General features: G+C 33.2%; 1 protein-coding gene across 3 annotated transcripts in view; it reads left to right on the top strand.

Annotated features, from left to right (window-relative positions):
- LTN1 (listerin E3 ubiquitin protein ligase 1) overlaps nt 1-23,126 on the top strand; it is an 82,403-nt gene extending 59,277 nt beyond the window's left edge. For all 3 annotated transcript variants that reach the window (XM_012544345.2, XM_031959250.1, XM_031959249.1), the window contains exons 22-30: nt 5,603-5,804; nt 8,151-8,388; nt 9,660-9,734; nt 17,136-17,322; nt 19,769-19,937; nt 20,760-20,980; nt 21,694-21,888; nt 22,116-22,283; nt 22,771-23,126. In XM_012544345.2, coding sequence (XP_012399799.1) covers nt 5,603-5,804; nt 8,151-8,388; nt 9,660-9,734; nt 17,136-17,322; nt 19,769-19,937; nt 20,760-20,980; nt 21,694-21,888; nt 22,116-22,283; nt 22,771-22,833 — 1,518 coding nt within the window. In that variant the 3' untranslated portion in view covers nt 22,834-23,126. The remainder of the gene's footprint in view (nt 1-5,602; nt 5,805-8,150; nt 8,389-9,659; nt 9,735-17,135; nt 17,323-19,768; nt 19,938-20,759; nt 20,981-21,693; nt 21,889-22,115; nt 22,284-22,770) is intronic.
- Nucleotides 23,127-27,614: the final 4,488 nt, after the last annotated feature.

Here is a 27,614-nt window from a genome sequence, read left to right as displayed (position 1 = left end):
TATTCTTTAAAGCAAGAGTCTCTTTACATCATATTTCTTAGTATCTTATGAATGTACATATTCAAAAAAATTCATAAAATGAAATTGCAAGTACTCTACAGAAGTATATCAGTTAATGATCAATCAACCAATTAATGAGTATTTTTTTTTGCCTGTTTTTGACAGACATTGTGCTAGATGCTGGGAATACAAATAAAAAGAATGAAAGAATCCTTATTAATAAGTACAGAAAAAATACAAAGGAGAAAGAGAGAGCACTAGCAATTGGGAGAAATCAGAAAAGGCTTTATATAGAAGATGGTACTTAAACTGTGTCTTGAAGGAAGTGAGGGATACTTCAAGGTCGAGGTGAAGATGAAGTACATTTCAAGCCTGGGGAATGGCCTGTACAAAAGCACAGAGAAGTATGATCTTGGTATCATGTGAGAAATAGAGAGAAACCTATTTTGATGAATAAGGTTAGAAAGAAAAAGTAGGAATCTTGTTGTCAAAGTTATGAGGGACTTTAAGAGCCAAACAGAGAACTGGGCTTGGTGGTACACATCCTTCTACCACCTGTACCTAAGGAACAATAAGTAGGCTGAGGATCTTGGATTGCTTGAGCTCAGGAGTTCTGGAGATGCTGTGGTTGATCAGGCTAATAAGTCTGACACAAAATGTGGGGATCTCTAGGAGAAGAATTAGAAGTACAAGATAGTCTAATAAGTGTGAACCAACCCATTTTTGGAGTGGAGCAGGTCAAATCTGTGCAGATCAGCAATGGGATAGAGCCCATGTTTAACCATTGTACTTCTATACTGGGCAAGATAGGGAAGTTCCATTCCCAACTCTTCTGGTCCCCCTTCCCCCCGCCCCCCAAAAAAAAGCTTAATGGGAATTTATTTTTTATTCTAGAAGTAATAAGGACAAAGTGGAGATTATTGAGTAGAGGTGTAACATGGTTCTGTACCTTAATTATTTTAGCAGTTGAGTGGAGGTAAGTTTGGAATGGAGAGAAATCATGGTTGGTGAGACGAATTAGGACACCATTGAAATAGTCTAGGTGAGTAAAGGGCCTGAACAGAGAAGTGTTTGAATATGAAAGATATTGTAGAGAAGAAATGGCAAGAATTGGCAATAGATTTTCTTGGGGGGAAGTAGGTGAGGAAACCTAGGAGGCTGAAAGAAAGGTAATGCTTTTTATAGAAATAAGGACATTTAGAAAAGATAATAAATTACTTCTTGATCATGTTGAATTTTTGAGATATCTCCAGAATATCTAGTTTTAAACATCCAGTATACATTTATGTGACGTGGGCCTGAAATTTAGGGTAAAGGTTAGAGTAGAAAATATAGATCTTTGACACATCAGTGTAGAGTTGATATTTTTACTGGTAAGAGTTGTTGAGAGTACTGAGAAAAAATGTAGAAAGAGGAAGTAAATAGGCTCAGTATTTATTCTTGCATGTAGTGATATGTGAATGTGCAAAAGATTTGTTAGTTCATCATTATATGAAACTTAAGGTATAGGAACTTTCTCCATATTTAACTTGCCTCTGGCTTTGTAAATGAGTCTTCTGAAATGCCCCAGTCACTTTATATAGCAAATGTCTTATAGTCTTATAAAATATTATTCAGAAATAGGATTTAAACTTAGGTCTTCCTGACCTCAGCACTCTTGTTTTTCCTTTTGTACCCTTGAGTCAATTGGGTTTGGTTTCATTTAAGTTCAGGATTATGCTTCTCAGCTGCGAACAATTCTTGCTTTAAGCATTATGTATATTCACATTACACCAGGGGTCCTCAAACTTTTAAAATAGGGGGTCAGTTCATTGTCCCTCAGATTGTGAGCCTTTAAATAAAGAAACTTCATAGCCCTGGGTGAGGGGGATAAATGTCCTCAGCTGCTGCATCTGGCCCGCGGGCCGTAGTTTGAGGACCCCTGCCTTACACAAATCTGACTTCATGTAAAAGAATTCTGAAAGAACCTGCACTCCAAAAACCCATATGTTAATTTTACTGTACTTTTTCTTATTACTGTGTGTTCTTTCTCTCTTTCCACCCCTGCCCCTTGGCTTAGCACTCTGTGACTCTCAACCCCCATAAAAAAAAATAAAAAAAACTAAAACAAACAAACAAACAAAAAAAACAAAAACAAAAAAATATCCTATATGTGAAAGCAGAAAAATGGATAGGGAGAGAGTACCACCACTATGGCCTAATCAGGCACTTGTGTGGATACCTTCAGCCTGGAGAGAAGGAGACCTTTGCGCCCCTCCACTCACTTGTCCATTCATCTGATCCCTACATATTCTTCTGCCCCTTCATGCTCAAATACTTTGCATCTGTACCCCGCTCCAACTTGTCACCCATTCTCTCCTGTCTTTTGTCAGGTTCCCACATGTTTACCAACCCTCCTCTCTCCTAGTGTCCTTCCTGCTCTTGTTTCTCTGCTCCTGGCTTCTACATAGCCCAGCAGATCTTTAAGTAGAAGTCTCCTCTGAACAATCCACTTAAAGTAAGAACTGTCTGTAAATGTAATCCATGTTTCAAAAAGTTTTTCCCAGAGAAACTATTTTTTTCTCTTTAGATCATAGGATATTTAGTAAAAACAGCTCATATTGGCATTTTTGAATTGAGAGTTGAGAAATATTTTACTAAGTGGTGTGTTTCCCTAAGGAGTCAGCAAAAAAAAGTGATGTATTTTTGCCTTCTTAAGGAGCTCTGAGGGCTTTGTGAAGAAGACAGAAGGGAGAAGGAAAAAGTTCCTCAACATCTCTCTTCTGATGATTCTGGTGATGTGAAACTTCTGTCATCAAAGCTGTTTAAGTGATGGGTTACAAACAAATCTTCTAAAAAATGGGCTGCTCACAAATACTTTGTTATACTTAAATACCAAAAAGTGATAGAAACAAATAACTTATATATGAAATTGGAAATTTTTCTTTATAAAGAACTTGCTTTAAAAAAATAATTATATATGAAATTTATGTATCTAGCTTATCTGCTACTTTATGATTTTCCTTCTTTTTTCTTTTATATATTTTAGATACTAGAGTGACCTGGGGGTGGGGGGGAAGCCTATCATTAGCCCCTTTCACTCTTTTAATCTCCATTGTACTACTACCCTCCCTAATTGGAAAAAACAAAACAAAAAAAATTTTGTAACATATTTATGGGCAAGTAATAAATCCAAACATTTATCATACTTGAAAATCTTTCAGTCATTCTTCCCTGTAGTTTTCACCCAGAAACTACCATTACCAGTCACATCTAATTCCCAGACCTTCAGAAAAATCTCTGGCCACTGTCTCGCACAGTGTTTCTTTACCAATCTTACCTCAGTCAGAGGTCTTCAGAGATCTCTGGCCACCACCTCTCTGAGCGGTGGTTCTCCTGTTTAACAGAGCACCCAAGGACAGCTACATGCAAGTTCAAGGTCTTTATTCCACATGTTCACATCCTGTTCTAGCTGACCTTCTTCTCACTCCTAGTGAACTCCTGATGAACTCCTAGGAAACTCCATCTACTTCCTGGTCCCCGCAGCTTATATAGGGTCTCATAGACCTCTCATAGGTCACAGGCACAGCCAATTAGAGAAGGAGATGCCTCCTATTGATGACACGATCTCAGTGCGACCAGAGCTTCCCCTTATGAGCCATCTGGGCTGGTCACAGAAAACCACATCTGGGGATCTCAGGCTTCATGGCCTTTGTACTTCCTTATAGCCCTGTATGAGCTTCCTCTCCAGACCCTTAAACTTCCCCTTGAGTCTGCTACCTCTCTCATGAGGTTTATTTCATCATCCATCCTTTAGAGTCATAAATTGCTTATTGGATTGATCAGAATTCTTGAATCTTTCAAATTCATTTTTCTTTAGTGCATATTGTTGTTATTTTATTCATTGCTTTTTTGGTTCTGTTCCTTTCACTCTACATTAGTCCGCACAAGTCTTCACAGGTTTCTTTGAATCATTACTTTTGTAATTTCTGATGAAACAATAATATTCTATTACATTCATATATCATAATATCTTTAGAAGACTTGTGTTTTGTAATGATCAAAGTTTGGTCAAAGAAAAAGAACCAATTAATTTACTTCCCAAGAGACTTATATTGAGAAGAAATATAAGGAAGAATTTTAAATGACTTTTATCATTATTTGGAATTAACTGAATAATGTGAGACTAAATTGTCATAAAAATGAAGAGGCGTCATCTATTTTTATATTGAATGTTTGAAGTAACTCTGACTAATCTTCCCTATGGACAAAATATTCTAAATCATGTATGTCTTTATATTTGTTATAGGTTGTATTGGTTAGTAAGTTGTATATATTTTGCAATTTTAAGTTGTATATATTTTGCAATTTTAATGTTTAATTATTGAGACAAAAATGATCACTAATGGCAAAAGGTTTCTACAGAGTATTCATTAATAAATTCTTAATGAATTGGGATAAAGACTTGCATTAATTAATGAGAGAATGCAACTTAGAGCGAATGCAAGTTTACTTAATATGAAACTAATTTTTATCCTTAGATTTCAAAGAGGAAGGGGTATCATAAAGGGAGAGTTTATTATATTTTTATCCTGGCCAATTGAGAGTCAGGATGTGACCTCTTCATACTTGCAGCATGTAAGGAAAAACCAAAAAAAACAAAACACAACCTTTGAACATTAAATCTTTAATGCTACTTAATAAGAAGTTTCTTTTTAATGTAAGATTTAATAGTTCTTGTTGGGACTGGAGAGTGGTATGAATTTTGAAATAAGTAAAGAATATGGTACATATTATCCCTTATTTCAGATGCACCTATGGTTTGGTAAGAAAAGCTAGGAGTCAGAACATTAAAGGTTAGAATAAGAGATTTTGCAAGGGTGAATCCATATATATTGAAAGTAAAAATCTTTTTTTTTTTTTTAAGAAATTACGTTAATGTTGATGGGATTACTGTTGGTGTAAGAAATGATGAAGCATATGCTATCAAAGGAACCTGAGAATATTTGTATGGACTAAAGCAGAGCAAAATGAATAGAACCAGAAGAAGAATTTATACTCTATTCAGGATAATATGAGCCATAATTTCAGAGAACTAATAATGAAACATATTGCTACTTCCTGTAGATAAAAGACTGAGTATAAGACACACTCCTATACATACATATATGGGTATAGATGTATGTGTTGTGTTTTTTTTTCTTTTTGGGGAGTGACCAGTGAAGATTTTTTTTTTTTTTTGCTTAAATATATATATATTTATTTCTATATATATTTCTAACAGGGTTTATTTTTCTTTTGTCCTCAAGGGAATGGGATTTGGTGGGGAGAGGACAGGAGGAGTTAAAGGGGAAGAGAAGAAAGAAAAAGTTCATTTTTGCTGATTGAAAAAATAAATTAATTTTAAAAATGTTATCTTGGGAAAATCACTTCTCTGGCTGTTTCCCTAGCTTTAAAAAATTTCTTAAATTTTTTTTTTATAGGATTACTTTAAGGATTGAATGAAGTGATATTCTTGAAATGCTTTATTATGTCTTAAAGATATACTGTAAATATATTACCATTATTACATCTGATTTTATTAGAAGTTTGCATAATTAATTCTACCTGGCTTTTATTCCAGACAACAAGTGAAAATCATGTACTGTATCCTGTTCCACTTGTGCAACTGTTTGCCTGTGTTAGCTGTGATTTGGCTTGTACACTGAGTGCTTATTTCAATTCCATAAGCAGCAATCTTCCTGTAAACCTAATCAGTGAATGGCATGAGTTTTTTTCTGAAGGCATACACAATTTACTTTTACCTCTTTTGGTGAAGATTACAGGCAAGTAAAAAATGAAATAGTGTCCTATTCTTGAAATGCTAGCTTGATAATCATAAGATCCAAAAAATTACCTATAGGTTCATAACTATAGATATAAAAACTCAAGACTAAAGGAAATTTAAAGGTATTATAAATATTTGAAGTAATATGGGAAGGGTATGATGAAGAATGCTGAGAAGGTAGAAATTATAGCACTTATTTTTTTATATCATTCAGATAATATGACAATTTATAACTTAGGAGTTGCGCATACATCTAACAGAAAATCTCTCCTAAAACAGTTGCAAAAGGAAGAAAGAGAGAATACAAAAATAAGTTTTTTCCCCAAAAAACTTAGTTTTTGTTTTTCAATACTTTTTAAATTTTGAATTCCAAATTCTTTTTCAGGAAGGGAGAGGAACTTAGCTATTCCTGACCACTGTGAAATCATGCAGTACATATTTCCATATTAACTTTGCTCAAAAATAAATAGATTAAAAAATGTTAAGAAAAACTATATTTCACTTTGCTCTTAGAGTTCATTAGTTCTCTCTCCAGTGGAAGTGAGCATTTTTTCATCATCATTCCTTAGGATTTGTATTGGATCACTGTATTGATCAGAGTGGCCAGGTCTTTCATAGCTGATCATCTTTATAAAAATGCTGTTATTGTGCACAGTGATCTCCCAGTTCTTTTTCACAAGACAAACCTTTTATTTCTAGTTCGATAAAAATACTTATCTTTCCTATTTAATTTTTTTTAAAGAGGGTAACATAAACAGTTAAACATTAATTCTAATTGGAAAGATAATTTAGCTTGCCAATTATACCAATTTGTTGATCTTGTTAGGAACTACCTTTGAATACAAGTGCTTTGAAAAAAATCTTGCCATCCAAGTCTAAGCAGTAACTATATGTAGTGTACAAAATCATTTCCAAATTCACTTTTCTTTTAAGGGCTACAGTGTACAAGTAGGTTCTTGTTGAGAAAAAAGGAAAAGGAAGGTAGAGAATGGTCTGAAGCAAAGGAATTTTTTAACCCAAAAGGTACAGTGGGCATTTAGTTGTTTGGGAAATTTCAAAGTTCCTTTGCTTTTTAAATCAGGGAGACCTATTTCTTAGAGTGTTTCTTGTTTTATTTTGTTTTTTAATAAAAGAAACATTGGATTATAATTATTAATAAGGGAGAGAAAGATGTTAATAGGTTGATTATTTAAAATATAGGTTAACATTTTCTAAGTCTGTATCCCAAATACATCAAAAAACAAATGGGGGGAGCATCTATTTGTACAAAAATATTTATAGGAGCTCTTTCTGTGGTGACTAAGAATTGGAAATCGAAGGGATGCTCATTTTAGCCTGATGGCTAAAAAGAGCTTATAATGATTATGGAATTGTACTATCATATGTGATTAGCAGAATGCTTTTAAAGAAAACCTGGAAAAGACTTACATGAACTAATGGAAAATGAAGTAAAACCAGGAAAACATTGGACACAATAACAGCAATATCATATGATGAAGAAACGTTGAGTGACTTAATTATTTTCAGAAATACAATGATCTCTGAAACATTCCCAAAGGATTAATGATGAAGCATACTATCTACTTCCAGAGACAGAATTGATATTGTTTTAATACAAACTGAAGCATGCTTCCTCCTCACCCCCTTGGGTCTTCTTTTACAAAATGAATAATATGGAAATGCTTTACTTGATTGCATATGTATAACCTATATCTGATTGGTTATGAACTCAGGGAAGGGAAAGGAGGGGTAGAATGTGGAACTCAAAACTAAAAAAAATTTGTTAAAAATTATTTTAACAATTGAGGGAAAACAAAACATTAAATATAAAAAAATCAAAAGTTGTGGAGGTGAGCAATACAGAGTAGGTAACATATAAATGAAGCATTAAGAACTTAAGGTGCAAAACTTTGTGGTATTTAAATTCTACTGACATATACCTCAATGAAAAAAACTTACCTCCACTCATGAATAGAAAAAATATATGAATTGGAGTAAAATAAATGTATGTGCATATGTATGAATATCCACAAATATATGTGAAAGGGGGCTGTTAGATCAGAATATTTCTTTTGGCTAAAAAGCTATTGCAAAATTAAAGTCTTAATTAAAATATCTTAATTGAATATGGGACATTTAAAAAAAAAATCAGTAGCATAGAAACACAATTGAATGCCATAATATTGCATTTGGTAACAAATGCAATGGATAACAAAATAGCTCCTTTTATATTTCATTTATTTATTATTTTGTATTTCACAGCTGTCTATTGATTTTCTCAAGTATTAATTGGAGTAACTACCTCCTGGGATCTTTTTGTTTTGCTTTTGTCTTTCTTTTTTAGAGGAAAACAAAGATACATCTGAAACATCTTTTCAGAATTCAGTGCTGATACCTTTGGGCGAAACATTAACATACATATCAAAGGATCAACTGCTCAATCATAATCTTGCCATTAGATTAACACCTGACCAAAAGACCAACCTTCCAGAACGGCTTCAGACTTTATTAAATACACTAGCCCCATTACTTCATTTCAGAGCTAGACCTGTGCAAATTGCAGTTTATCATGTATTATACAAGTAAGAATTCAAATAATATGTTGGTTATTGTTGGATTTTGTTTAGATTTAAACCTTTGAAAATTATGTATTTTTTTTTCATTAAAAAAGGTTGATAACAGATTTTGTTTAGTAAAAATTTAGAGAATTTAAATTTATGTGGTATAAAGAAAACCATGCAATAAATTTATGAAGCATATGTTAAGTGGAAGAAGTGCTATATTTCTAATACAATGCTAATTTCTATAAAATAGTTCATTTTAAAAGTTACTTTCTATTCTTAGAAAACTAAATTTGTATTTTTATTAGGTGAATTTTAAGTGTTTAAATTATTAAGGAATTTTATGTTTATAATAGGTAGAATTTATGTGGTGCTTCAAGTGCTTTATTTTATCCTCACAACAATCCTGGGAAGTAGGGGCAATTATTATTCCTATTTTATAAATAAATTGAGGCAGGCTGTTTTTAAGTGACTTTCCCAATCACACAACTACTAAGTGTCTGAAGCCCATTTTGATATAGTTTTCCTGACTTCAGATCCCACAGTCTTATCTACTGCACCACTTAGTTGCTTCTGCTTTTGTAGTCATGGAATTATTTATAAAATTAATCATAGAATTATAGGATTGGAAGGACCCTTAAGAGTTCATCTAGTTCTTCCCACTCATTTGACTTTAGAATCAAAGGCTTACTTAGAAGCATACAATTTCTTTTTTTTGTTATTATTTAATATTTCTTAAAAAAGAAACATTTTCCAAGCAAATTATTTGAAAAGCAAATTTATGTAATGTTAAATATAGACAAATAGATAATTAACATGGAATTAATATGTAGTAAAATTTTTAAAATTTTAAAATATACTACTATATTTTGTTTTAACATAGCAGATCCTTTCTAACAAAATGCAAGTGAGCTACTTTGAAAAATAAATTTCCAAAATATTGTTGATAGAAAAGGATATGCCAGGTGGAAGAAAGGGATGTTTAGCTTTAATAGCAAAATTAAAAAACAAAGTTTTGTTGTTGCCTCTCAGTGTTGACCTTATTTGCATTTATTTGCTATATTCATTGTGAACATTATATTATTTGGCTTTTTTCATTGTAAATCACTTCATACAAGTTCTGGTTTTATGGTATCTTAAGCTATATTACATACATTTACACAGTTTATAAAATTTGTCCCTATAGATTATTTAAGTTTGATGTTTTAATACAATAATTAAAAGTTCATTTAGATCATTGAGCATATTGTAGAAGAAAAAAAAAATTAAGTTATGTTTCTTTTATTCCTTAGGCTGATGCCTGAATTGCCAAGGTTTGATGATGATGATGTTAAATCATACGTTGATGAAGAAGAAGAACCTGTCTTGTGAGATAATTTTAAAATTTTAATTGTATTTGAATCCTTTTAATATCTTTACTTACTTTTAAAATTCCCATTCAATAAGTTATTCTTTATATTTTACAAGTAGATCGTATTGGTATAATTTTTAAGGTTTTGTTACCTAGAGTTTGTGACTCATGATTCTTAACATTGGTTTTGGGATTTTGCTCCTTAAGTTAGCAGAAATTTATTAGAGAAATTTGGTTAGATTTCGTTGTTGTCAGTACTACATGATGATCAATTCTGATGGACGTGGCTCTCTTCAATAATGAGAGGATCCAAATCAGTTCCAGTTGCTCTGTAATGAACAGAACTAGCTACACACCAGAGAAAGAACACTGGGAAATGAGTATGGACCACTACATAGCATTTCCAGTCTTTCTGTTATTGTTTGCTTGCATTTTTGTTTTTTTTCTTCTCAAGTTATTTTTATCTTCTTTCAAAATCTGATCTTGTACAACAAGATCACTATAAATATGTATACATATATTGTATTTAACACATACTTTAACATATTTAACATGTATGGGACTATCTGCATCTAGGAGAAGGGGTGGAGGGAAGGAGGGGAAAAGTTGGAACAGAAGTTTTTGCAAGGGTCAATGTTGAAAAATTACCCATACATATGTTTTGTATATAAAAAGCTATTTAAAAAAAGAGGGGAGGGGGGAGTAAATACGAGAAAGAAATAAAAACAAAAAAAAGATTTTGTTGTTTTAGACATGCAATTTTTTAAGTGCATATAAATCTGGGTTCTTCACAGAGGAGCTCCTCTTCAACGATAGAGATAGGCTACCTTCTAACTATCATCTTCAGCAGTTATCAGAGTAACTGAGTTTCTGTGACTGCCCAGGGTCAACATAGCTAATATGTGCCAAGATGGAAATTGACTCCCAAGTTTTCCTGAAGCCAAAGCCAGTTCTTGATCTACTATGCCACATTCTCTTGGCTAGCATTATTAATTGTAAATTACTTACATAAAATGAACAGATTAATTAAGGATTTAACTATTTGCAAGGCATTGATACTGAAGACATAGTTTAATATAAGTAAGGGACTGTTCCCTGCTCCTCAAGAAGCTTAGAATATTGTAAGATATGAACATAAAAAGTCATAATGATTAAATATTTGGATAAAAGTTCAAAAAATTGACAAGTGAATTAGAAAGTAACTCTTCTGAGAATTTAGAGGAGTAAGCAATAGTATCATAGAATTATGGATAAAGGACCAGATGGGGACTTCAGAGACCATCTTGTTTGTATAATCCTCTCATTTTACAGATGAGGAATCTTAGTCTCAGAGAGCTTAAGGGATTGTCCAAGGTCGCTCAGTAAATGCCAAAGGTGAGATTTGAACCCTTGTTCTTTGATTCCAGAGCCAGTCCTGTGTCTATTGTACACCTCAGGTACATGAGTAGGAAAAGAAAACACTCCCGAGAGAAGTAGAAATTGAGCACCTCAAAAGCCTGGCAAAGTTGTTGCATTGCCAGAGAACTTAAGAGAATTAATGAAGTCTCTAGTCCAGATTTCTCATTTTAGAGATGTGGAAATCAAGAATATAAAGCTTGTGACTTACCCAGAGGCATCCACACAGCTAGTTAGTGGAGCCAGTAGTGGAATCCAAATTGTTTGTTGCTGTTTTACTTCAGTCTTTAGCTCTCCTGTACACTGTTTTTCTTTCATCTTACTTTGTAAGGTTCATTGGATTCATTGAAAATTTTTGGATAAAAGTATGACATTGATTATAGTAGTACTTTAGAAATGATTTTCAGGATAAAAATTGAGGGTAGGGAGAGGGAAATGGGGAGTGAAACTGAAAATGTCAGATTTTAATTGTAGTAGTTTAATTATGAGGATATAAGGTAGCCTACTAGTAGTGGGAATAATAACAAAGAAGGAAAATTTTCTACTGAACTTATAATATCACTCTTTTTTTCCTGCCATACTTAGTCTAAACCTCTCTCTGATATTATAGCTTGATATTTTACTCTTCCACAATACAAATTTTCTTCTTGAATGAAGTCAGTCTACTTCATATGCTGGATGCAAAACTCATGTGTATTTTTCATTTTTTACTCTCTATCTTTGTTTCTATTGTTTTCTTAATGCAGTATGCTCTCTTTCTTCTCTGCCTATTCAAATTCAAGCCACAAATACAACTCTTCTAAGAATTTTTCTTTGACTATTTCAAATTTTAAGAATTATTTAAAATTTAATTTTTATACCACAGTTTAATAATTGATTTGTAAACTATTGTTTTCTAAATTTCTTTTTTCGTCCAGAAAATTTTTCTCCCAAACTAAATTATAGTTTCATCAAAGACAGGCATATTGTTTCCTGTGTCTTATATTTTATTTTATATCCCCAAGAATGTACAGCAAATAGTTGGTATTCTGTAAATATATATTTATTCCTTTTTTCTTAAATAATAGTGTCAACTTCAAATGAAATAACTTCCTTTTTATTCTTTTGCAACAAAGAATATTAATTTGATCAGTAGTAAATATATATTAAAGATCATTATGTATATTTTTGGATATGTGATAGGTCCCAACATCCTTAGAATTATAGAATGATAAGAGTTGAAGAAAGCTTATCTGATCCAATCACCTCATTTTACAGATGAAGAAACTGAGGGCCAGAGAAGTAAATAGATTTAACCCCCAATCATATAGCTAGCTTGGATCTTAGTCTGATATTATTTTGCTTATATGATATTCTTTTGCTTATATGGACTTTCTTTGAAACCTCTTTCAACTCCATATGTAAAATAAGGACTCATACCAATCATGTTTTTTAATGAATATTAAAAGTACTAGATAGTAGTAGGAACCTAGACAGAAGGGACTTTTGAAGATTGAATAATGAGAGGGACTCAACAACCCAAATTTTAGAGATGAAGAAACGGAGCTTGGAAGTTGAATGAATTGCCCTATGTCACGCAGGGATTCAGTGGCAGATTTATTTTTTCTTTCTAACATCATCTCAAACAACTTCATATGTAATAAGAAGAGAGGGAATAATCATTTATGCAGAATCTATTGTGTGTTAAGTACTTTACAAATATTATCTGATTTGATTGTCATAGCAACCCTACAAGATAGATGCTTTATATTAATTATCCCATTATACAAATGTTGAAACATATGCAAACAGAAGTGAAGTCACTTACCTAGTTTACACAGTTAGTGTCTGAAATTTACTTTGAATTCAGGTCTCTCTTACTGAAAGGTTCAAGGCTCTAAACATTTAGCCACCTAAGCTTCTGCTTAGTTATATACCCTGACACTCCATATTAAAAGACTTCAAAGACAATGAAAGAAAAAGGGATTAAATGTATATTTATGTGCCAAGCACTATTTTATTTTTATTTATTTATTTTTATTATAGCTTTTTATTGACAGAATATATGGATGGGTAATTTTTCAACACTGACCCTTGCAAACACTTGTGTTCCAACTTCCCTTCCTTCCCTCCACCCTCTCCCCTAAATGGCAGGTAGTTCCATACATGTTAAACATGTTAAAGTATATCTTAAATACAGTATATGTGTACATAGTTATACAGTTCTCTTGTTGCACAACAAAAATCTGATTTAGAAAGAATAAAAACAAAGATGCAAGTAGTCCACACTAATTTCCCAGTGTTCTTTCTCTGGGTGTAGCTGGTTCTGTTCATCACTGATCACTTAGAACTGAATTGGATCCTTTTATTGCCGAAGATAGCCACTTCCATCATAATTGATCCTCATATAGTATTGTTGTTGAAGTGTATAGTTCTGCTTGTTTCATTTAGCATCAGTTCATGTAAGTCTCTCCAAGTCTCTCTGTATTCATTCTGCTGGTCATTTCTTACAGAAAAATAATATTCCATAATATTCATATACCATAATTTTTGCAGCCATTCTCCAATTGATGGGCATCCATTCACTTTCCAATTTCTACAAAAAGGGCTGCCACAAACATTTTTGCACATATAGGTCCCTTTCCCTTCTTTAATATCTTTGGTATATAAGCCCAGTAGTAAACTACTGGATCAAAGGGTATATACAGTTTGATAACTTTTTGAGCATAGTTCTGAATTGCTCTGCAGAATGGTTGGATCCGTTCACAACTCCACCAACAATGCATCAGTGTCCCAATTTTCCCACATCCCCTCCAACATTTGTCATTATCTTTTCCTGTCATCTTGCCAAGCACTATTTTAAGGGTAGAGGCAGAGCTTATTTCCTCAGATTCGTTGTATAGAAACTTCTTTTACATGTCATGTCTTCAGTTTTTTTGCATGTGAATCAAAAAGAATGGGCTTTAAATAACAGTTAAATGCAATTTGATCTCTAACATAGATATGTTGTGTATGCCTCCTGTGGAATGTAGACTCTTTCAAGACAGGCTGTATCATTTTTTCTGAGTTTATTGGGATTATTATATGATTTCTGTTGGGTTCACTATGGTCAGTTATGGTGATAGTTTTCCTGATTTTGAACCAGCCCTGCATTCCTGGTGCAAATCCCACTTGGTCATAGTGTATTATCTTGCTGACAAATTGCTGTAATCTCTTTGCTAATATTTAAAGTTTTTGCATCAATATTCATTAGGGAGATTGGTCTGTAATTTTCTTTCTTTATCTGTATTGGAATTAATTGTTCTTTAAATGTTTGGTGGAATTCACTTGTGCGTCCATCTGGCTCTGGAGACTTTTTCTTAGGGAGTTTATTAATGACTCGTTCAATTTCTTTTTCTAAAATGGGACTATTTAAATAAAACACATGACAGGGTAGCATAGAAAGAGAACAAAAATACATATTGGGGATAAAATAGGATGGAGGGAAATACAGAGCTGGTAATCATAACTATGAATGTGAATAGGATAAATTCTCCTATAAAATGGAAGCAAATAGAGTATATAAAAACCAGAATCCCTACAATATGTTTTTTTAAAGAAACACATTTGACAAAGAGAGACATAAAGAATAAAGGTAAAAGGCTGGAACAGAATTTGTTATGTTTCAACTGAAGTAAAAAAAGCAGGGATACCAATTCTGATCTCAGATTAAACAAAAGTAAAAACAGTTCTTATTAACCAGAGATAAAGAAGGAAAGTACATCTTGATAAAGGGTCCCATAAATAATGAAGTAGTAACGATACTAAATGTGTATGTACCAAATGGTAGAGCAGGCAGATTCCTAGAAAAGATTTTAAGCCAATTATAGGAAGAAATGGGCAGCAAAAGTGGAACCTCATTCTTCCCCTCTCATAGTCACAGGTAAATTTAACCACCAAATAAACAAAAAAATTAGAGAGGTTAATAGAATCCTAGAAAACTTAGATATGATAGACCTTTGGAGATAATTGAATAGGGACAGAAAGGAATGGACCTTTTTTTTTTCCCTCAGCACATGGCACCTACACAAAAATTGACGATGTATTAGTGCATAAAAACCTCACAATCAAATGGAGAAAGGCAGAAATAGTAAATGCTTCCTTTTCAGACCACAAATTATATTCAATAAAGGGCCAGGGAAAGATAGACTAAAAATCAATTGGAAATTAAATTATGTAATTCTAAAGAATGAGTGAGTAAAACAACACATCACAGAGATAACCCATAATTTCATTCATGAAAATGGCAATAATGAGACAACATGCCAAAACCTATGGGATGCAGCCAAGTTAGTTCTTAGGGGAAATTTTACATCTAAATAGCTACATGAAATAGGATAGAGAAAGGGGAGATCAGTGAATTAAGCATGCAACTGAAAAAGCTAGAAAAAGAACAAATTAAAAATCTCCAACTAAATCTCAAATTAGAAATTCTGAAACTCAAAGGAGAGATTAATAAAATAGAAAATAAGAAAACTATTCAACTAATAAATAAAACTAAGATTTGGTTAATTTGATCAGAAAAAGGAAATAAAAAAACCAAATCACCAGCATAAAAAATGCTTACTACCAATGAAAAAGAAATTAAAACAATAATTAGGAGCTATTTTGCCCAACTGTATAGCACCAAATCTGACAATCTAACTGAAATGGATGAATATTTACAAAAATATAAATTTCCCAGATTAATAGAAGAGGAGATAAATTACTTAAATAGGCTGTATCATTTTTGAATACTATATGTGTTATGCATAATAGATCTTTAATATGCATGTTAAATTGAATTCAATTTAATTACCTGAGAAATTTGGTTTTGTATTTCTTTTGTAGGAATGGTATTTGTTTCTTTAATAATGTGTTCACAGTCAGTCCTTTTTTTACCCTCCTTACACTACCCTGACCCTCTCTTTCCACCCCCTCATCCCAACCCCTGAAGAAAAAAAAGTAGAGAAAGAAATAATTTCTAGAACCTTGAAAGTTCTATGTTTGTGGTAGGAAGGCACAGCATACTTAATATAGGATAGTGGAGGAAGCAGTAAATTTAAAGAACTATCATTGGATATTGGGAATTTTTTCAGCTCAGCATTTCAGCGTTTTTCCAAACTAAAGAAGTTGGGAGCCAAGAGTAGCACAAAATATATGTCATCCATTCCTCTCACAGTGAGAAAAACAGTGCTAGTAAATTGGCCAGCTTTGATCTTGGGGAGAAATAAAATGTGAAGCTTTCTTAATTTTGGTGAATGTTAAATCTGAGAGTTTCCAATTATTAGCTCAGTGCTAAAAATTAGCTAATTTTTTTTTCCATTTCTCATCTTGATGTGGAATTTCTGGGTTTTCTAAGCCTGTGTCAATGGGCTACATTCTTTGGCCTTTCTGGATAAGCTAGAAATGCTTTGTGTTTAGGCTTAGTTAAAGTTTTTATGTCTGTCATCTGAGGGCCAGCCAAACCTAAGTTTTGGAAAAGTTATCAACAAGTTGCTTGCAGAATGATGGTTTTTTTTTTTTTTTTTTGACTGTAGCACCTTCTATTCATCAAATCATAGAGGAATTGTGATCTATGTGAGTAGAGGAATACATATTAACCATATCATGAATCCTTAAATAACTGAAATATTATTTTTCATGTGATAATTATTACTCTAATGCAGGACTAATAGCCATTATAAAAGAAAATGTTTTGTTTGCACTATTTTAAGGGCTTAATAAGTGTTGACTATCATTTTCCCTTCTTTCAAATCTCCATGTAGTAAAAAAGGAAATAATCTTAGTAAGTTGATAAAATATTTTGGTTTGGAATTAACTAGTAGCCAGACTTATGCTAATTGCCCTTCAGTTTGCAATATTACCTTGTTGTGTCTTGAGTTAAAAAATGTAATTTAAAAAAGTTAGCGCCAAGATATCTGAAGCATTTAAATATTGGCAGATTTGGCAGTAAGTTGGTTCTATAGAAAGATTTAAATTTTAGAAAATATTCTATAGTCTGTAATTTATCATTAATTCCTAGGTCACCACCTGCAGCTTTGATGACTGTCCTTGGCATCTTGGAAGATTTACTAGAAAATATTCTGGAGTGTTACCCTGTTGGAGAGTTTGCAGTTATTCAGCCATTGAGTGAGGAGTTCTGCTATGTTTTAGGGTACCTCCTCACCTGGAAATTAATTCTTACTTTTTTCAAAGCAGCTACATCTCAGGTATGTCCAAAATCATTAATTCTCTTCCTTTTTATTCTTTATATCCCACTTAAGATGAAAGTGGTTTTTCACCTTTCCTAATTTTTTTTTTAACTTTGGATCTAGTGTAGTTAAACTTCCTCTAATCTATTCTTCATATTTCTGTGAAATTTGCTTTTGACTAACTGTAGTCTACTAGCTTCTGGAGGGAACGTATCCACTCCAAATGGTTTTCAGTCCCCTTTCTTCAGAATGGATGTGGTCATGCTCAGTGGTTCCCTATCCTAGTTCATCTGACTGGACTGAATTACTCTTTGCTAATTTTAAAATAGAATAACAGATGCCTTGATAGACATCATATACTAGACTCTGAACACCAGTTTTCCAACTCTGTATTAAGAGGACAGATGTATGTTTTATTACTAGTTTTCTGAAGCCAAGACTGACCACTGTATTTAATCTAAAAATTAATTTTTTTAGGGTGGTTTTCTTATACACCATTGTGATCTATTGTGAATATTGTTTTCCTGTGTTTCATTCTATAACTTTTCATAGAAATCATCCATGAATTTTGAGTTCCTTGTGTTCATTATTTTTTATTCTATGATAATATTCCATTACATTATTATACTATAGTTTGTTGATCCATTTTCTTCAGTCTGTAGATACCTCCTTTGATTTCAGTTTTTCGTTTTCACAAAAAAATTATATCTTTCATCTTATTTAAGCAGCTCTTCAAATTATTTACTCCATTGTTATTAAGATTTTAATTTATCAAGTTTCGTGCATGTGATTGTAGTTGAAAAAAGTTGTCCAGAACGTTAATAGATAATGTGTAGTAGTTTTGTTGTTGTTTTAATTTGTTTTCATGTATTTGGTTTTTGGACTTGACCCATAATTTCATTGTTGCAGGGAGCCTCCACTCCCAAACTACCTTAGCCCCTATTCTTAGATAGTTATCTCTGAGGCATGGAGAGGAAAGATGACTTGCACAGGATGATTCAACCAATATTTGTTATCAGTAGAACTTGAATTCAGATTTTCCTCATTCTCTCTGAGTCTGAAACTCTGAAGAAAAACTTATTTTTTAATGAATTGTAAAGCCAAGTTTTTTTTTTTTCTACTCTATTCTTTTCCTTTCTCTCTTTTTCTATTTTCAAAAAGACTAATGTGGATTGGAAGGAACAGAAATTGTTTCTTAAAATAGTTAAATAAGAATTCACATTTATGAAATATAAAGCACTTTGCAAACACACACACTCACACTTTCATACTCATCCTTTCTCATACTCATTCATACTTCATCTCCCTTTCTCATGGATTGATAGACAAATCATATTCCTTTTTCTAATTGTGTAGAGTGTGATATTCTAGTTTCCCACCAGAATGATTTTAAACACAAATAGAAACAGGGCCACAAACCTAAAGGATCTTTTGCAGGCTGCATATTGACTTAGAAAACCACATAATTTAGGTTCTTTTGCATTTTTATGTTATTAAATATTTCCCAGTTGTATTTTAATCTTGTTCTGCCACACTCAAGAGTATTGGGCTGTCCATAACTCAGTGTTCAGCTGTAATGTCAAGCTCTCTGGAGGACCTTGGGATCAGCCCAAGTCCTTGGTCTTAGTGGAGAAATGAAGAAGGCGGGAAAGCTGCCACATGGCTGGTCAAAGATGGTGTCTGGAATCTGATGTCTTCTCTTGTGTCTGTGGCTGAGAGGTGTGGCCGAGAGCTATGGCTGAGAGAGAAAGTCTTCTGTGTCTGAAACTTCTTTTAAATACTCCAGTACTATTATGTTACTACATCACACCGAGCATGTGCAATTGTAGAACATTACGTCACCATATTACCAACTAGATTACCTCATTACATTGAGTATGTGCTTAGAGAACCATTATCTCACATTGAGTAGGTACTTAACTATAAATACCCTGCTGTCCTAGATTTAAGTACACCTTTCCAGAGTTCTTGCCTTCTACATTCAGCACCCTATTTCATTGCACTGCTTGAGTAAATGAGGAGGCAATGTATAATTAAAATGCAGGGTTAAATGATATTTGATGCAAAAGGCAAGTGAAAGCTATCATGGGGTTTTTAAATAGAAGAATGAAGTTATCAAAATAATTTTGAAGAAGTCAGGAATATAATTTAAATAGTAAGTATTTCTTAGTTTAGGAGTTTTTAATCTCATTTTCTGACTTATTTCATAAGATCATAGATCTAGAGCTGGAAAAGACTTCACATTGGGCCCAGGCCTCTCATTTTGCAGATGAGAAGATTACAGTTCATGGAGGTCAAGAGACTTAGCTGTTACACACAGATAGTGTTGGAGGTGGGATTCAGAGCCACCTATTCTGAGCCTCCCTTCCCCACACTGTTATTGCATACCTTTCTTTATCTGTTTTTGTATTTTTTCATTGTAGTTTAATCTGGAATTACTAACAAATAATTTTGTTTCTATCAGCTTCGTGCCCTTTATTCATTGTACCTTAGAAGAACAAAGAGTCTGAATAAGCTGCTCTATCACCTGTTCAGGCTTATGCCAGAAGTACCCACTATGGGACTAGCTGGTGAGGTCCCGAATAAGGAGACGAAAACATTCTTTACAGAAGAGCTCCATTTACATGTCAGAGGTCAGTAAAGCATATTGTTTTTATTCTCTATTTTATGAAACTAGTTTCAGATTTGAAATTAAAACGTTTGTTCCAGGGAAAACAGCTTTTTCTTTAGGCTGTTTTCAGCCTAAAGGCAAGAGAAATCATAGTTGCTAAGAGAAAACTGACTTAAGATATTCCAAAATGTCTTCTCTCCAATTATTTTTCTGGTTCTATACAGAACTTGGGGTTGGGATGGTCATTGAATTTGACTAATTCTGAATTCTTTAGCATGCTAATAAACCTTTGCAGCATTTTACTGGGTAAGAGCTAGATATTGTGTTGCATACCTAAAATCCCCATGTCCAAGGAAAGCTAATGCTTAAAAATCTTTTGAGGTTGGGAGTTCTGAGCTTCAGTGGGCTAACATTAAGTCAATCAGATAGATGTTGGCATTAAATCTACCATCAAAATGGTGAACTAGGAGTAGGGGGTGTAGCAGTCAAACCAGGTGTCTTAAAGAAGGTAGAACTGGCAAAAGTAAAAAAAGAAGCAAGTCTTTAGGATAGGGGTCCTCACACTACGGCGGGCCAGATGCAGCAGCTGAGGACGTTTATCCCCCTCACCCAGGGCTATGAAGTTTCTTTATTTAAAGGCCCACAAAAACAAAGTTTTTGTTTTTACTATAGTCCGGCCCTCCAACAGTCTGAGGGACAGTGAACTGGCCCCCTATTTTAAAAGTTTGAGGACCCCTGCTCTAGGACTTCCTTGTTTTTGGCAGTGTTGTTGCTGATGAATAAAACTTTATTTTTCAAGATGTGTGGATATGTAGATAAATAATTAAAACTTTTTCTCCCCTAGAGACAGCAACCCTCTCATCTCAGATTCCCCACTTGGCTTGTTCTGTCTATCAAATCACATTAAAAGATTTGCCAGCTATGGTTAGACTTTGGTGGAATAGCTGCGAGAAGCGTGTTTTCAATGTTGTAGATAAATTTACAAGCAAGTATGTGAGTAATATGCTTTCTTTTCAAGAAATATCTTCTGTGCAAACAAGTACACAGCTATTTAATGGCATGACGGTTAGTATCTTTTAATTTCTCATAAAGTTTTTAGAATGCTGGCTATAACTATAATTATAGTTTTCAAAATAATTAAGTTGAATGAACTTTTGTGAATATTTTTGTTTTTAAAATGAAAGGATTGTTTGTGAGTTTATCGTAAATAGAAGATAATGTTGATTGTCCTGAACAATCAGTGTCATTCATAAAATAAATTGAGTATGATTTGCAAAGGATTTGTTTAATGCCCTATATTTCTGTGCTTCTTACCCAGACATTATCAGCTCCACAGTTCCATCTATTAATAATTCCTTTCCTCAAGGCATAGCTTTTTTTATTGCTTCAAAATGAAAAGTCTCTTATCAAATATCTTATGTTGTCTAGGTATCTCCTTTTCCTTTATAATACATACTTTCTATTAGACTTGTTATATCTTTAAAAGGAAAGAAACTATATAATTTTGTATGTTCCCTAGCACTTGGCATGGTTGCCTTGGATACAGCATCATATAAAGTTACAAAATTATATGATAATTTATATATATATATAACATGCTTTTTTGATAGTGTGTCTTTGACTTTGGAGTCTATCATTAAAGAATGACATTTATAAGTATAAGTACATTTAACACTATGATTTACTTATATATTCCCATATGTATTGATTTTTCTTAAGATACTTGCTTACAATAGACATGGGAATAATGATTTTAAGATTGCTGCTTTTTCTTCCAGGTAAAAGCTCGCTCTACTACAAGAGAAGTTATTGCTACCTATTCAGTTGATGACATATTCATTGAACTTATCATTCAGCTTCCTTTAAATTATCCACTGGGCTCAATAACAGTGGAAAGTGGAAAAAGAGTTGGAGTGGCTGTTCAGCAGTGGCGTAATTGGATGCTGCAGTTAAGCACATACCTCACTCATCAGGTGAGTTTCAACTATGTCTATTAGTTTTTCAGATTAAATCAGAGCAACTTTTTGATGGAGAGAATTCATCTGGCTCCCCAAAAGTGGGAAGCCACAAAGCAAACAGTTAAAAAAAAGTTAGTTAAGCACATTCTTTAACAAACTTTTAGTTTACAAAGTGTAATTTGAAAAATAACACCAGTAACATGGCATGCATATTGATATTATATTTTTTTCTTCCTTGCTAGAATGGAAGTATTATGGAAGGCTTGGCATTATGGAAAAATAATGTGGACAAACGTTTTGAGGGTGTTGAAGACTGCATGATCTGTTTCTCAGTCATTCATGGTTTTAACTATTCTCTTCCCAAGAAAGCTTGCAGAACATGCAAAAAAAAATTCCATTCAGCCTGTTTGGTAAGACTGGGAAAAAAAAGTTCAAGAATTACGAGTCATTGATTTGTAATTGATGTAAGGGATATGATAATTTTACCAGTATTATGTCAGATTTCTTTCTTTCTTTTTTTTAGGGGGGTGGTGGTGGTAAGGCAATTGGGCTTAAGTGATCCAGATTTGAACTCAGGTCCTCCTGACTGGTGGTGCTAATGCTCTATCCATTACATCAACTAGCTGCCTTCTTTATCTCAGATTTCTTAAATTTAGTTAATAGAGAGTCATAAATAGTTCTTTTGTTACTTATTTTCACTTAGGAAGTTTTATATTAGAGACAGATCAAAATGATAGGCCCTGCATATTTGTAAGTCCTGAATACATGATACACTCTGTCTCAGTAATGTAGAGCAGATCTTTATTATTATTATTATCATCTTGATTTTTGGCTTAGAAAAAAAGTAACTTGAATATTTTGTTGTCTTTAATGTTTTTTAATGTTTATTTTTTGCAGTACAAATGGTTTACATCCAGCAACAAATCTACTTGTCCACTGTGCCGGGAAACATTTTTCTGAGAAAGAGATTGTTTCATTCAGAGAATACTAAAGTTGCTCTATCACACCCATAAAACATTTTAAATGCTGAAGAAAACCATTTTCATATGACCATTATTTCTGAATAGGATCAACCAGAAGATTCCATTTGTTTTTTATGATGATCCTGAAATCAGGTTTACCTGCCTCTGTATTGTTTTGTAAAGCATTTGGAAGCTTTTCTTTGGCATAAAATATTGGCAAATTTACAATGTAAAAAACTCAGTTTATTTTAATTTGCATATTAAAAATAAATTTGAAAATAAATTGCAGAATTTATGTGTACATGGCAGTATTATTTAATTGTAGCATGCTAACAGACTTAGTATTGTTTGGATTCCAAATACATATGTGGGGACATATCAAATAAGGCATTTGATAAGGGTTTCAGAATATTATTAAACTAAAAATAGTTCCAATTATGATAATATAATTTTGAAACAGCAGTGGATAAAATGCCAGGCTTGAAGTTAAGAAGAATACTGTTCCTGGGTTCAGATTTTTTTCTCAGACATGTATTAGCTGTGTGACCTGAGCATGCCACTTAACTGTCTCAGTTTCCTCATCTGTATAATGAACCGAAGAAGGAAATGACATCAGTGTCTTTGCCAAGAAAACCCCAAATGGGGTTACAAAGTCAGACATGACTGAACCAACTGAACAACAACAAAAAATATGATTTTAAATTGAAATTTAGATTTAAAAATAATAAGCAACTTTCACAACTTCTTTACTTTTCTATTCTAACTCCTTTTGCTGGTAGAGGGGAAAAGACCCTCATAGATTTGTCAGTGAAAATCAACAGTATGTTTTTGGAGATACTAAAGTTGAGAGATACTAAAAATATCAACTAATTCAGTTTTTTAATCTTTAAAACTTCTTTGTAGTTAAGTTTTTAAAAAAACTAATTAAATTTTAAAAAGCTTTTTAAAAGCAAAGATCAAAAAAAGGAGAAAAATCAACAGGTGCTATAATGTGACCTCCATATTTTAATTGTCAAGTTTTCTAAAAAAAATTTAAAATCCTTAGGTTGTCATCTTGTAGCAGCATGTCAGTTAAACTTAAAAAAATCAGTGTATAAGATGATGGTTTCAGACATTTGTAAAATACTAGTATATATTATGACAAAATCAATCTCACTTCTATCATGATTACTTAAGTTCAGAAGTTGAAATGTCACAAACTGCTTCATATCCACAACTTTACAACGGTGTGAAAATGAATGTTATATTTGGGGGAAGAATTCTCTCCCTTCCCCCCCACCCCGAGGCCCCCAAATCTTTGTTGATCTTGGATTTGACCTCATAAGTCAAAGCAGTGTTTTCAAGTAACTTTCTGAGATTTATTGTTCATGGTTCATTTATTCATTTATGGGATCAATAGAAGACCTACTGTAACAGCAATGTAACAGTGGCTGAATGTGGCTAGTAATGTGCTTTTCTTTTGAGTCCTCTGAAAATTGTGGTTTGTCATTCACAAAAGTTTTTTTGTTTTTTTAAATTCACATTTATAAAATGAGAACTAGTATGAATATAGTAAACTGGGTTCAAATCCAACTGGACACACTGGCTGACTGGGAAAAAAATCACAACCTTTCAGTGCTCTAGGCAAATCTCAGAATTTGGTGTCAATTTCAGAAGATGGTGCCGATGAAATTTTTTCATCCTAGAATTCCCCATAACACTGAAATCATAGCTCTGAATCCTATTATTTCCTATCACTCAAATCCCTTAGAGAACGATGTAGAAAAACCTCAAAATTCTAAAATGGTGTGATTGCTTTTATGAGTTACAGATATTTAAAGATACTTTTTCTCATGAAAGTACATTTGTGTTTGTCAGTGAACTGAAATGGTTAAATTTAATTCAGGTGATCATTACATATAGTACTGTGGGCAAAAATCCCTTAGGAAAAACGGAATAACCATTTACTGGGGGAGTAATCTCAAAAATGACAGAAAGACATGTTAGAATCCAAGGTAATCCATTCAGCATCATAGGAGTACATCATAGGACTAGACAGAATTCTATCTATTCTCCAATCACTGATGCCAAAGAAGCCTAAGTTGATCAGTTCTATGTAGAACTACATCTTCGAGAATACCAAAAAAAGAACATATCACATTCATCACAGATGACTGGAATACTAAAGTAGGAAATCAAAAGGAAATTAGCATCAAAGGCAAGTTGGGTCGTGGAGTATAAAATGAAAGAGGACAGATACTAACAGTAACTCACTGGTCATAGCAAACACTTTTTCAACAACTCAAAAGGTGACTACAGGTGGGCATCACCAAATGGTCAATATCAACATCCTGGAGAAGCTCTAAGCAACCAGTTAAAACAAGAACTGGAACTGACTGGCTCAGATCATGAGCTGCTTCTCACAAAATTCAGACATAAATTGAAGAGAAAACCCATCAGACCATTACAGGCATGACCTAAATAACAAACATCCCTTATGAATAGGAAGGAGAAAGTGATGAATCAATTTAAAGTATTAGATATGGTAGATAAGTGCCTAAAAAATTATGAACAGAGGTTTGCAACACTGTACAGGAAGTAGCAACAAAAAACATTCCAAAATAAAAAAGCAAAATTAGCTGTCTGATGACAAGTAGTTAAGAAAAGACAGAAAGTGAAAGGTATAGAAAAAGAAAAAGATGCACTGAAATGAATGCAGAATTCCAGAAAATGACAAGGAGAGCTAGAAATACAAAAAAATAGAAGAAAACACTGAACAGTAAGGACAAAAAAAATCTTCAAAAAGAAGTATAAGAAATACCTTAATATCACCAAAAACCACAATGGGTGTGGTTGCTGATCTAGAGCCAGACATCGGGGAGTAAAGTCAAGTGGGACTAACATGAAGGTATTCCAGCTGAAGGTATTTAAAATTCTAAAAATGATGCTGTTAAAAGTACTGCACTCAATATGTCAGCAAATTTGGAATATGCAATAGTGGCTTCTGGATTGGAAAAGATCAGTTTACATTCTAATTCTAAAGAAAGGCAATATCAAAGAATATTCATTCAAGCTACTGAACAACTAACTGCTTATGTCACATACCAGCAAGGTTACACTTAAAAGATTTTTCAAGTTAGGTTTCGGCAAAATATAAACTGAGAATTAACAATGCAGGCTGATTTTCAAAAAGGCAAAGAAACCAAAGATCATATTGCCAACATCTGTATTATGGAGAAAGCATGGGAGTTCCAGAAAAACCATCTTATTTCTGCTTCACTGATTTCAATAAAACCTCTATGTAGATCATAAAAATGTGTCAAGTCCTCAAGAGATGGAAGTATCAGATCACCTTATTTGTCTCCTGAGGAATTTGTTATGCAAGCCAAGAAGCAACAGTTAGGACCAAATATGAACAAATGGTTAGCTTAAGAATGAAAAATGAGTGTGACAAGGCTATATGTTGTCACCTTATTTGACTTACATGGAAAGTACATGATGTGAAATACCAGTTTGCATGAGTCAAAAGCCAGAATTAAAATTGCTGGGAGAAATATTAACAATTTCAGCTATGCAGATGATATCTCTCTGATGGCAAAAAGAGAAGAGGAATTAAAATTTTTGTTGAGGGTGAAAAAAGAGAGTGTAAAGAGTCACTTGAAGCTTAAAAACATCAAAAATACAAAGATCATGTCAACTTGTCTCATCATTTCCTGGCAAATAGAGGGAGAGAAAAAAGGAAGCAGTGTCAGATTTTATATTCTTAGATTAAAAGATCATTGCATACAGTGAGTGCAGCCATTAAATTAAAAACCACTTGCTCCTTGGAAGCTGTGGCAAATTGGGACAGGATACTAATAAGCAGACATCACCTGCAATAAAGGTGTCCATTTACTGAAAGCTATGGTTTTTCCATCAGCAACATTTGGCCATGAAAGTGGTACTACAGAAAAACTAAACTCTGCAGAATTAACACTTTAGAACTGTGCTGGAAAAGACTTTGAGAGTCCCTTGGATAGCAAGGAGATCAAATCAGTACTTAAATTAATTGTCTATTCACTGGAATGTCAACTACTGAAGGTGAATGTAAGTTTAAACAACAGAACTAATTAAACAATAGAAGTGGGAACTCATAAAACCATGACGTTGGGAAAGATTGAAAAACAGTAAAGGAGACAAACAGAAGGCGAAATGGATAGATACTGCAATGGAATTACCCAACTCCCCAAAAGTGTCTGGACAGAATTTTGGAGATAGTGGTAGATAGAAGGGACTGGCATGCTATGATCATGGAGTCTTAAAGAACTGAACACAAATGAATGATCAAATAATAATAAACACTTATATAAATTAAATTCTTCTCTTGTTACTTAGTGACAATGACATTGGCTATATGTTTTTATTACTGTTGATGAAAATTATTCAATAAACTACTCTGACTTAGCTTAAAGCCCTGAGATTTTCTTTTCTTTCTTTCTTTTTTTTGCTGAGGCAATTGGGGTTAAGTGACTTGCCCGGGGTCACACAGCTGGGACGTGTTAAGTGTCTGATGCCAGATTTGAACTTGAGTCCATCTGACTTCAGGGCTGGTGCTCTATCCACTGTGCCACTTAGCTGCCTCTCTCCCTTCCCCGCCCCCCTCCCCACCCCGAGGATTTTCTCGGAAAGCCACAGAATATTTTTTGAAAAATATTGATTTAACTTAGTTTATCTAAATTGTTCTCAACACTTAAAAACCATACTTCAAATCTTTACCTGGCTCTTGGAATAGCTTTAGTTTTAAAAGTATACTAATGACTC

The sequence above is a fragment of the Sarcophilus harrisii genome, chromosome 3 (assembly GCF_902635505.1).
Source record: "Sarcophilus harrisii chromosome 3, mSarHar1.11, whole genome shotgun sequence".
Lineage (NCBI taxonomy): Eukaryota > Metazoa > Chordata > Mammalia > Dasyuromorphia > Dasyuridae > Sarcophilus > Sarcophilus harrisii.
Note: the sequence above shows the minus strand (reverse complement) of the source record. Positions and strands in the feature narration are given on the sequence as shown.